The 12,089-nt window shown below is 45.6% G+C and overlaps 1 protein-coding gene across 3 annotated transcripts in view; it reads right to left on the bottom strand.

Annotated features, from left to right (window-relative positions):
- Positions 1 to 12,083, bottom strand: part of VPS45 (vacuolar protein sorting 45 homolog (S. cerevisiae)) — a 28,640-nt gene extending 16,557 nt beyond the window's left edge. For 2 of the 3 annotated variants that reach the window (XM_010565550.1, XM_010565551.1), the window contains exons 1-13: positions 11,966 to 12,083; positions 11,722 to 11,856; positions 11,440 to 11,500; positions 9,570 to 9,649; positions 8,971 to 9,039; positions 8,517 to 8,654; positions 7,999 to 8,109; positions 6,527 to 6,661; positions 6,045 to 6,158; positions 5,173 to 5,340; positions 1,455 to 1,613; positions 565 to 672; positions 123 to 244 (exon numbers count right to left, since the gene is read on the bottom strand). In XM_010565550.1, the coding sequence (XP_010563852.1) occupies positions 123 to 244; positions 565 to 672; positions 1,455 to 1,613; positions 5,173 to 5,340; positions 6,045 to 6,158; positions 6,527 to 6,661; positions 7,999 to 8,109; positions 8,517 to 8,654; positions 8,971 to 9,039; positions 9,570 to 9,649; positions 11,440 to 11,500; positions 11,722 to 11,856; positions 11,966 to 12,058 (1,493 nt within the window). In that variant the 5' untranslated portion in view covers positions 12,059 to 12,083. Of the gene's footprint in view, positions 1 to 122; positions 245 to 564; positions 673 to 1,454; positions 1,614 to 5,172; positions 5,341 to 6,044; positions 6,159 to 6,526; positions 6,662 to 7,998; positions 8,110 to 8,516; positions 8,655 to 8,970; positions 9,040 to 9,569; positions 9,650 to 11,025; positions 11,340 to 11,439; positions 11,501 to 11,721; positions 11,857 to 11,965 lie in introns of those variants that run through there. The other variant, XM_010565552.1, reaches the window with a different exon arrangement.
- Between the last annotated feature and the right edge of the window lie 6 nt (positions 12,084 to 12,089).

The following is a 12,089-nucleotide window of genomic DNA, read 5'->3' as shown; positions in this document are numbered from 1 at the left end:
CAAGACATTTCTCTGCCAAGCTGCAGTTTTGTTCATCTACAGACAAACAACAAGCAAATGGCAGCACTGGGAGGAGCAGATATGTTTCAGTTCCAAGCTCTGTCCTAAAAGGCCCCACATACCTGTCACGGAGAGTGTTGGGACCCAGGTAGGGGTACTGGCTGTCCTTGAGTTTTCCTTTGATGAGCTGATCTAGTGTTTCGTGAAGAAGAGGCTGGTGTTGCGTATACACATTCTCAACACCCTACAGTACATGAGAAACTCTTGTTATGAATTAATACAGCAAGGCAGCAAGCTAAGAGAGAAGATCAGCAAAGGCACATAAAAGGAGCATCATCATCTGATGGATACATCAAGTGTTAACCACTGAAGTCCAGATTTAGAGAGGCTTTTCAGCAACTAACTCCCACTGTCTTCAATGAGAATTATGCCCTAAAAGTCCAATGCACTTACTATTAAACCTCTGAAATCCATGACAAGTTGCATTGCACTGCACACGGGTCCTGCTCTGTAACTGTAACTTTGACCAAAACTGTCATTATTTCATCTGTGGCAGATCCATACCTTCAGTCCTTTGAGGAATTGTTTGGTGATGGCTACAGCATCCTTGGGACTGAACAGGTCACTGCCCCGGACCCGTTTCCCTCCATACTCCACAACAGCAGACACTAGCTGTACAGAGAGAGGCAAAACCAGAGTCCTATTAACCTGGGAAACCAGCTTCCAAGCAGTTTTTGTCTAGGTAGGCTCAGTAGAGGTACTGCAATGATGACCAAGGCATCAAGGAGATTGAGCCCAAGCAGATAATGCAGCATAGAGAGGCGAGGGGGAAGAGAAGAAGTATTCCCCATAGCCACCAAGCAAATCAGTCTGCTGTGACACTGCCTGCATAAGGAGAGAGGCTTTCATTTCCATAGTCTGCTGCAGTGATAGCAGATCTTCCATACAATGTGACATCATCCTGCTTCTCCACCTCCTCTCCAGCTGCTCACTACATTTGCCAAGCACTGCCACCCTCTGCCTCCCAGCCAAGCTCCTTTTACAGTCTCCAGAAGCCCTTTGCTGCAACTATTGCCTATTCAGCAGGAGGTGGGGGAAAAGGGGTGGGGAGGAAGAGGGGAAGGAGAAAGGAAGCATGTTCCAGGCCCTGTTTACATGCCACACACCTGTCCTAGCAGACTCCTGACAAGCCTGCCATCTCTGCTTTATTCAATCCTTCATAATATCACTGATTTTGGAAATGGAAATTAAGTGATTAGTTATGCCTTCTAAAGTAACACCTGCAGGCCCCAGCCAAGCTCAGGGTTCTTTTTGCAAAGTGCGGCGCCAATTCCACAAAAAGCATTGTGCTAAACTAAAGCAGGCAAGCTTTACACCAATTAACACTGATTTGCCATCTCTGTGCCCTCCTATCCCACTCGTTCATCCAGCTGAAGGAGAAATGCTGCCATTACCTTTCGGTATTTCTCTGACACACCCCTGTTCTTGAGATCTGTGATCAGCCCTGGCAGGCTATTGCTGCTGTGCCGCTCGTAGTGCAGGGCATAAAGCATCACCAGCCGGGCAGCGTCAAACTCTGTCACCTTGGGGTTCTGCAGGAGGCGTCGCACATTCTGCAACAAGACAGAGAGCAGTATTAGTGGAGAGGCCTTCAAAGGACATTAAATCAGACTAGTATCAAGCCCACTGCCTAGCAACAAAATTGCATGCAGGAAGAATGCAATAGAATTAAATTGTGTCATAAGCAACAGAGCCCAGCTTCTTATGTGCTCTGCGGTTAGATTTATAGGAGTACAATGGAGCGCAAGTTGCTTTTGGGCCTTTTCATGAAGCTGGGAATTCATAACCCAATTTGGTTGTCCATTCTTAACTTTCCATAACATGCTGTGGGTGAGCTCAGGTTACCATATGCCTCCCCTAAAGGAGGGCATCAACAGGCACTTACAGAAACCTTTAACCTCTGCCCGTCCCTTTCCAACATGAGTAGAGCCAGAACTGGTTCACAGGTTCCATTGTAATACTGACTGTCACGACAAAAGAGCTAGGACAATTCTGTTTTCTTTTGGAAGGTGCGGGGCAGAAGCATCAAAGTCTCAGATAACCTTTGGATGTGAGAAGTGGAGGAGCAAGTATCAAGCATTTGGAAGCAAAGGAGGAAAAGAATTAAAGCACAAAAAGGAAAAGAGGATTACAGCACTGGAGGTAAATATAGTTATTACTTCTAATATGCAGATCATTACTTTTTCTGCTGAAAAGAACATGATACCATCGTAAATATAAAGGGTGCATGCCCCAAAGAGGCTGCCTGTTAAAGTACAGACCATTTCCAGAAAAGTTTCAGAATCCCCGGTCCATGGCATTGACCATCCAGGCATCGCAGGCAGACTGTAATTGCTTGTGTAAGTTGACAACTGGGCATATAAGTGCTACTCCTCATTAGAACAAAAAGCACTTATTTCCTCTCTGCAACCTCTCAGTCATTGTGTCGAGTCACAGAGCTGAGATAATGGAGTTAACAGAACAAACACCAGAGCCAAGTTGGTAGCTTAGGGGAGCAGTGGGAGTAATAAGCTTCTTAACTACAAGCTTTGAGATGGATCTCAAAGAACAGGCATCAACTACCAGATGTGTTTGCAGACATCTGGTTAGGGCTGGACAGATGCTTTAGGACACAGCAAAGTCTGAAATTCTCCCTGTGCTGAACATTAAAGCAAAACAATCAGCCTGTATTAGCGCAAATGCATGGGAGCAGAGGAGCTGCCGGTTTTACAGTTGCAGAAATGGCAGTTCCAAGAAAGTTATGATATTTTCCACTCTGTAAGCGTACATGACCTTCAAACACTCCAAAAGTCCCAGCATATCTTTGCGAGATTCTCCCATGCTCCCAATACAGGTAGGCAACATGGAAACATTCAGTGAACAGCTGTGAAACAGTATTGTGAAACTGTTGTTATTCACCACAGCGATTCAGCTATATTTGCTTTAATTTGTTTGACTGATGCTGACTAGTTACAAAATACAGGATAAAAACCTGGCTTTGAGGAGGATCAACAGGAGTTTACCGTTAACCCTGGTAAGGTCAGGAATTCCCCTGTGAGGGCAGGGACAGAGTCCCACGGAGATGTTTGCTTGCAAGATTTTTGATCCTGTGCTGGCAGCGCAGTGCCAATGCCTATATAAGCAGGAAGCGTGTAAAACAGAAAAGCTATTGTCCATCTAAGGAGATGGGATTCAAAACCTCCCATTCATCTCTGAAGGCTCATGTACTATGTCAGGATTAATAAGAGACCAGGGGAAGAATAACCAAAATATACTGTACTCAGGGGCCCTAGGCCACTGAGAAATTAACAATTGCTGAAGTTACATCAGTGGGAGAACAATTCTGCCTTTATTTCGTGCACTGGCTTATTCTTCATTGTTTCTGTGGCCTTGGCCCTTCACTGCCATTAGGAGACTGCAACAGAGAACAGCCTGGGGCAGTGCAGCTAAAGAGATACTGATCTCTCATGTAGAAAGATACCAGTTCCATAGTTTTGCATTTATTTCCTAGCTGCTACATCTTTTCCAGTCGGTCTCAGCTGTTAGAAATATGATTAAAGCCCTTCAGGCATGTGGCTGTAAGCAAACTGCAGGCAGCTTTTCTGCTTTAAAAACTGCAGAAATACCTAGTTAGTGCAGACTAAGACCTGAATTAGCACCAAGGTGAACTCCAGTAACCATCCTGCCATTACAGTGTGGCACTCGGTGAGAGCTGACCTGCCTGTGTCTCTGTCCGCTTTCCAGCACTGCCACATACTCTCTGAACTGCAGAGCTGGTAATGCAACAGCACCATCACCAGAAGTTCACATCATCCCTTTCTTCAATGAATCTGAGATACCTTTATAAAAAGTAGACCAACATTTTCCAAAATGGTCTCCAATGCCAAGCACCCAAGGTTCAACACTAATGCTCTGTGCTGTGTTAATATCAGAAATAACAGATCACAGCACAGACACAATGGGCTGATGGATTAGAACTCAAATACTTAACTTTTAAACTGCAAAATCTTGATCTAGAAACAATGATATAGCAAGAGAACCTCAGAGGCTGTTTTCAGCAAATACATTTTATGGCTACATTCCCACTTCAATACTTAAGTCATCTAAATTCTACCAAATATAAGCTATCAAATCATAACTATATGCTCGCCAATCTATATAGCCGCAATGACTTCAACAGGCCTATACTGATTCACATCAGCTCAGGATCTGGTAATAGATTACAGTACTTGAAGAATCTAATATTATCTCCTAGCCACCCACTTGGAGCACAGAATAACAGAGGCAAAGAAGACATGTATTTCAAATCTGTTGAAGATGCTTATCTTTATTTTCTAGTCAAACTGCTTCTCCAGTATTGTGTAAAGGAGTCCATTATATGGTGTAACTTCTACCTTAGCTATAAAAAATTAAGGAATTGTTTTTTAATACTGAGTTGCTGGTTGAACTCTGCTGTAATACAGCCACACTCAACAATACTGCTATTTTCTCTGAATAGTCAGCAGCCACAATTCATCACTGTTGACATACTCTCAGATACTAGGTCAGGTCATAGGATCCAAGAAGCCAGCATGGGGTCAGAACTTCAGTCTATACTCAGCTATAACAGAAGTCTCACTTAGGCTTTTTCAGTCCTCTTTGCCAAAGAAATCTGTTATCTAAGAGGCTTCCCACTTTCTTTTTTTTTAAAAAAAAAAAAAAAGGTAAAAGCCAGCACCTCAATGAATAGTCTGATTTAGACAATTTCATGGATTCCATTTCTTCTCCTCCCCAACAAATACAACAAGCTCCTACATGGGGGTCCAAGTCTTTTTTTTCTTACTGGTGCCTGCACAGGCAGCCTGCCAGAAGCCAACTGACTGCATATAATGAAGGAATGTTGTATTGTGAAATGTGAAGACAGAATTTGCAAAGATGCTTCTCAAGCCAGTTATTAACTATGACTCATCCCCATCTGAACTGAATGGGGAGGAGAAGAGTAATTCTAACATCTAATGTCCCAACCCTGCAGGATATCTGCATGCAGAACTCCCACTGACTTTCAGTATCAAACTTCGATCAACATGGGAGTTACAGGATCATACCACCTAGATTCAGACAAAGGATCAAGGTTAGGTTTTGAGCCTGAGGTACCTGGAGAGCGCTGGAATGGTCATTCTGGCAGGCCAGTTCCTGCTCTACTTCAGACACCTCCAGCAGGTTCTGCTCACCAACCAGTCGAGAGAGCTCTCCCACTACTGTCACGTGCTTCGATACTGTGCCTGACATCTTCTTGAACTGCGGGTAATTCTCCACAAATGCCTGCAATGGGGAAACCAAAGCAACTGGTTCTTCAAAAGAAAAGCAAGAGACAATGGATGTGTGCAGCCCAGCGATAAACTGTACAAACTAATTTGCATCAGTATAAGCAAGACCAGTGCGGGTGTATGGATGACTGGGCACCTCAATCCCAGGAGCCCATAGGCTTTCTCGAACTACCAAGAGATTTCTGGAAGGGATGTACTTTTTATTTACTCTTAAAATAAAAGGATACAGAAAGTATCTCCAAAGACATCGCCAGGATTCTTTAAATCTTGAGCAGTGACTGAATTAATAGCCTGTGTTCTGAGCTGTTGCTAAGTGACCCAGCTCACATATAAAGTCCACACAGCCATACTGGAGTAAACCAAGTACTTAAACCAGAGCTTACTGATTCAATTGTAGGGCTTTGGGACTCCAGCAAGATCTAAGCAGCAGCTGAGGGAACAGTCAGAACAAACAAGCTTGCAGATGACACTGCAGTGGTGCAGAATAGCCTACCAAAGCATCTAGCCTTCGGTAAAGAACCACTGTAATGAACACAGTGCAAAAAGGAGGTTCCCACTCCACAAAACTAGCATGCCACAGAGATCTGAACTGTTGGTACTGGTAGTGTGGACTGTCAGCGTATAGACAGTAGTGATCTGCACTATCCTGCAATCGATGGGATTTAAAAATTCAGTCGGTTATGTGTGGATTGTCTATACCTTCATATCTGCTATGGATTCCAGCTTCTGCTGCTCCTTAGGTTTCCTCCTCTGGAAATCCTCCATAAGATTCTTGATGTTACTGCCAATCTCTGCAAAGTTCAGGTACATGTTCTGCACGGAACAAGACAGGGATCTGAGAGAAAGCCGTTCTAACATGAGTCTTGACGCAACTGGAACAAGGTGGCACTCTGTGCCCAAAACACTGAAGTGCTGTTGCACATAGTCTCCCTGAGACCCAAGCTCGAGCAAGCAGCTCTGCAACTGGCCCAGGTTTTATTTAAAGCTATAAAATGGACACACTACTTCATGTAGGTTGCTACTTGCACTACACACTGATTTGCACCACCTGCATAAGCTATACAGTACATCACCACCCCAATGCTCAAAGTCATTGGAAAGTTCCTTTCCCATGGCAAAACAAAGAGCAGAACCTGATCCTCGAATTCAGCTACTCCTGAAGATCCCACGGAGATACCTACGTTGGCATAGAACTCGTCGTTCTCGGCAGACAAGACCACCTCTCGGAGATCCTTGCTTATCCCCGGTACCCGAGAGAGGTCGATGCGGTTGTTGTTAATCCCCAGCAATTCGTGAACCATAGCCTGGTACGTCCACTAACAAGGATGGTGAAACAGAAAGGCAAATTATGACCTTAGTAAGATAACAAACAGCATTGGAAAATTAATGGATTTCAGGCTAAACTCAAACAAAGCCAGTTTATATTCCTCTAGTAATACACAGCGAATTCAATGGACAGTGTCCATTTCTCAAACTTTTGCCAGAATGTTACAATAAGAAATAAATATTACTTCTGTTATAATCAGATGGGCATCCCATGGTGAGAGGTGCTGGTATAAACACAGAGGAAACCCACCCCTTTCCAGGGTGCTTACTGTAGGTATGTTCAAAAGACACAACTCTCTAAAAGAAGAGCAATGGGGATTAATATTCCTGTTCAAACAGTTCTGTTTGCCACCATTATCTCCTCCTCCTCCGCCTGTGAAGTGACATGTATTTTTGGCTGCAGAGGTTCCACAGTTACAAACTGTACAATTTCCTACATGCTCCTTTGCTTCTTATGCAGCAGTAGGAGTGTGTTTCTGCACATCAGTGAGTTACTATGTTTATCCTGGGAAGACTAATATTAATCTAGAGAGAAAACTGAAAGCTGATCAGAGCACCGACATGCCCGACACTCCATTTACATTCATGTGAATCTCTCTTCTGGATAGAAATCCTCTGTTATAGCAGGTAATGCTTTTGGTGCCCGGTGCTGAGTGCAGTCCTTAACTCTACAAACTACATGTGAGCTGGGTTTCTGACTGTCAGATCACTCCAAGAATACAAGTATCACCACTGGCTCCTACACCCCAGCATTGCAGAAGTGCTGGCTGCTGTTGCGGTAGCCTGGCTGCAGCTCCAGCCATTGCCTGATCACCAGACTCACCTGTGTCTAAGTGTACCCCACAGAAATGAAAGGAGACAAACATATTCTGCCAGAATCTGCAGCACAGCAAACAAACAAAAAAATCACAATAGCTACATAGTAAGAAATACACCACTGCAAGATCACTCAATAACTGTGTAAGTGTGCTGCCAAAGAGCCTATACAAATAAACCCTTGGAAAGGACACTGCCAAGACACGAGGACTCCAAATGTAAAGTGTGTCTCACAGAAGTGCAAGTGGCCTGGTTTGCCAGGGTGCTGGCTACATCTGCCACTGAAGCCAGCACACACAGTCTGTGCTCAACTGTTTGAAAAATCAGGCCACAAGAAAAAAGAGGGAATTGAAAAAGAACTGGGGCAGGAGGCAGTACTTTTTACCTTTCAGATATAAACCATGCCCTACCAGGGTGTGAACTCCAACTTGCTGCTACTGCCACAGGGCTCTGTGCACTTCCAGAACTTGCATTCCTACCTCAGCCCTTGCACAACTGCAAGATGATTCACCTGGTTCAGAAGTGGGGTGATGGCATCATCAGACCGGTCCAGAATAAGAAGTAAAGGAGGAACCTCAGTGCGCCGAAAGTCAAACAGCTCGTACTCTTTAGTGATTACTTGCTGTTGAGAAAAGGAAAGAAAAACCGCTTGATCTTATGTATACCCAGAAGATGTTTCCTCTTAGTTTGGATACAGGTGAAGAAAAAGTGAAGAGCTGGTGAAAAATAAGTTGTGCTGCTACCTTAGTCTACACTGCTATTGAAGACATAATACAAAAGGCACCAGGTAACCTACTACAATTTATGACACTCACAGGCAATACAGTTCTTCACCTGCTCTCTGGTTGGAAGCAGGCCAAGATGAAGGATGTGACCTGCCCAAAGTCGTGCAACAAAGTAAATAACAGAATTTACATGAATCAACTGAAAAAGGGTATTTCTCTCAAATGGATCAATATGTAAATAAATTAAACAAAATTTAAGTACATTGCCAAACTTATTTAACACCACTGTAGGCTCTCACCATACCTTCACACATTCAGCAAGCCTCTTTGCTGACTCAGAGGAGAGCTGGTACCGAATCATGGGGCATTTCTTCAGAGACAAAAGCAGAGCAGTCAGCCCTTGAGTTGTCCGGGACAGCTGAGCTGGATCCCAGCTGCGACCCTGGAAGGAAAGGCTGCATCTAGTATGGACGCGCCATCCCCAAACTCCTTCTCACATAAAGTCTTATTTCTAAGTCTTAAAGTCTTACAACAAACTATAGTTTGACTGAAGGAGCAGGTACACCAGAGGCCACAGTCCAGATTCCCCAGTGTTCCTCCCCTTGCCAGTTCCTCGTAAGGATCAGCTCCCCCCTTACGGACCCTCAGCAGCAGTCTGCCTGCTGGGCAGCCCACCACGGCACCCCGCTTGTTGTGGCTACTGGTCTCTCTATTAACCATAAAACAAGGCCCTGGAGGAGCATTAGCTTTTTTCATACCTGGCAGCAGCCCAAGAGGTTGAGAGAAAAAACGTGTGGATTCACTGCAATGTAATCGCCATAGAACTCCTGCCAACAAGTGAAAGCAAATACAGTTATGTGTCTTGCCAACCCTTATTCAGCCTACAAGAGTACGTGTTCCAGCATCAGCCACATTGATGCTAAAATCCTAAGCAATGCACAGACTCATTGACTCTGATCATTTCTCCTTCCCCCAGGCCGAACCTCTCAAATCCCTACACAGCTGCTGACAACTCCATTGCCAATTTGTCGTGTGTGTTTTTTAAGTACATAGCTCTTTGTCAACACCACAAACATGTAGCAGCCTTGTGAAACACAGGTGACAGCAGAACCAGCAGCAGCTCTGACAACTGGAGGGCAGGCAGAAACAGGGGCCATGGGACTTTTTCTTCCTTTTACTTTTTAATCCCATGTGTACATTCATCTGTTCTTGCATCCTAGACTGTTGCACAGTGCTGCTGCATACTGTTCAAGAACTACAGAGTCCTCCCATTGCCACAGCTGAGTTTGTTAGCTTGTACGTTCATTTTGCTGGTGCTTTTGGATTAGGAGATCTATTTAAAACATTCAAAATTCACCTGAACTTCAGCCACAACTTCCTGTTCATCAGCCTCAGCTAATGATTTGACATCACTCTTACTGATCACGTTACTGAAATCTGAAAGAAAACAAGAGTGAAAGAACAGTCGGGCTCTGCAAGTGACACGTAACACACAAGAACACCACAGAACAGTATGACCGGATTTTCCCCTGGAGCAGGAGCAGATTACAACAGAGATCCTTTGACCTTACATCTGCAATTATTATGCAGACATTATAATCCAGAAGTTACCTCACATGGATACTCTGAGCTAATTCTCTGTCCAACTTTCTGCCTCTGGTGCCAATATCCAGTACGTGACTGCAGCACTGGATCAGCATGTGTCGTGGTTTAACCCCAGCCACCAACTAAGCACCATACAGCCGCTCACTCACTCCCCCCCAATCCAGTGGGATGGGGGAGAAAATCGGGAAAAAGAAGTAAAACTTGTGGGTTGAGATAAGAACGGTTTAATAGAACAGAAAGGAAGAAACTAATAATGATAATGATAACACTAAAAAAATTACAACAGTAATAATAAAAGGACTGGAATGTACAAATGATGTGCAGGGCAATTGCTCACCACCTGCCGATCGACACCCAGTTAGTCCCCGAGCGGCGATCCCCCGCCCCCACTCCCCCCAGCTTCTATACTACATGTGAAGTCACATGGTACGGAATACCCCGTTGGGCAGTTTGGGTCAGGTGCCCTGGTTGTGTCCTGTGCCAACTTCTTGTGCCCCTCCAGCTTTCTCGCTGGCTGGGCATGAGAAGCTGAAAAATCCTTTACTTTAGCAACAACTGAAAACATCAGTGTTATCAACATTCTTCGCATACTGAACTCAAAACATAGCACTGTACCAGCTACTAGGAAGACAATTAACTCTATCCCAGCTGAAACCAGGACAGTATGTAATGGTCAACGATGGATTAAATGCCCAATGGGATGTGGCAGTGCTGGAAAGGCGGCAGTGGCTCTCTCTCATCCTCTCCCCAGCCTAACATCTGCTCAATTAAGCAACAGCACGTACAGCCCACTTGCAGTCAGTAAGTTTATATGTGTAAACGACAAGGAATATTAAATGGCTAAACACAGCAACAGCCACATCTCTGTTGAGCTCCTCGGCCTTGCTGTGCTAGCCAGTCACTGCTACCCTTTCCAAACTGGAGTCCCCTCTTGCAGCGGGAGCCCGGCTCCTCGGCACTGCATTCCTGCAGATCAGCAATGACATCTAGAGGCCACTTCAGCTCATTTCCCTGAATTTCACCAAGTGATTACCTGTGCTGGAGGACTAGACTTCAACACAAAACCAGCTGTGGTTGTTCTGCTTAATTTTTAAAACCACAGAATATTCTGTGGCATGAGCAGAGCATGTGAGAAACACCCGCCTGATATGCCAGGCATCAGAAGATGCCGTGCACTTGGGATGTGAAGTCTATCCCAAGTTACTTACCTTCAAGATTTGGGCCAGTCTCTCGTCCTGTGCATCCGTTTTCCATACAATAAAGGCATTCTACCCCCAGTGTTAGCCTTCTTTCATGTTTACAAAGCAACACAAAGCTTTAAAATCCCAGAGATTTTTAAGGATAAGCCATATTGGAAGGATGCAGATTTATGGTGTGGCTTGGTAAAGATCTCTTACAAGTTGCTTCAGTTTAATCATTTTATCTGGTATGTATGTACTCTTTGCTAAAAGAATTTGGTGACCTAAACAGTGTGAAAACTAGAATTTGCACGTTCTTAGCATTTTAGTAAAGGCCTGACAGAGGGAGTGGTCACAGCATCTCATATCTGTATTTTCTCCTGAACATCGGGTCGGTCTCTGACTGGCAAGTCTGACTTTTGGGATGGAACGGGACATACTTACAAATGAAATAGATGCTGTACTTCGGCCTCCGCAGCTCCTGGATGAGGAGCTCCACGTTCTCCTGGACAAAAACAGCACCGGGGAGCAGCAGATTTAAGAAATGTCGCATCAGAAGGCTTTGGAGTGACCCCTGCCCCCTCACCATCCCCATCACGGACCCCCACCCTGACCTATAGCTCACGGGCGACCATCTCACCACCTCAGGCTAAGGGCAGGCACGAAGGGAAGGGCAGGGCGATCCCCGAGGACGCGGTGAGGGGCAGCGCTGGCAGGGGGCTCTACCTTGGTGGGCCGAAGGAAGCAGATGGCCTTCAGGTGCTTCATGGCCTCCCTGTTGGCAGAATCGAGACGCTCGAAGAGGTACACCTCCTTCTGCAGGATCTCGGACTGCGTGTACACCATGCTCACGATACCGGTCTGCGGGCGGGAGGCGACAGCGCCCATCAAGCCGGGCCTCGGGCCTCGGGCCCCGCCGGGCCGCTCGGCCCAGCACCGCTCCCTACCCGGGCCCGGCCCCGCCGCTCACCGTCTCCCGGTCCATGAGGAGCACCTTCATGCCCGGCCCGCTGTCCTCGATCATCTTGGACACATACTGCTTGACAGCCAGCACCGCGTTCATCCCGGCTCCGCTCCGCGCCCCTCAGCTCGAC

The sequence above is a fragment of the Haliaeetus leucocephalus genome, unplaced genomic scaffold, assembly GCF_000737465.1.
Source record: "Haliaeetus leucocephalus isolate CR32 unplaced genomic scaffold, Haliaeetus_leucocephalus-4.0 Scaffold193, whole genome shotgun sequence".
Lineage (NCBI taxonomy): Eukaryota > Metazoa > Chordata > Aves > Accipitriformes > Accipitridae > Haliaeetus > Haliaeetus leucocephalus.
Note: the sequence above shows the minus strand (reverse complement) of the source record. Positions and strands in the feature narration are given on the sequence as shown.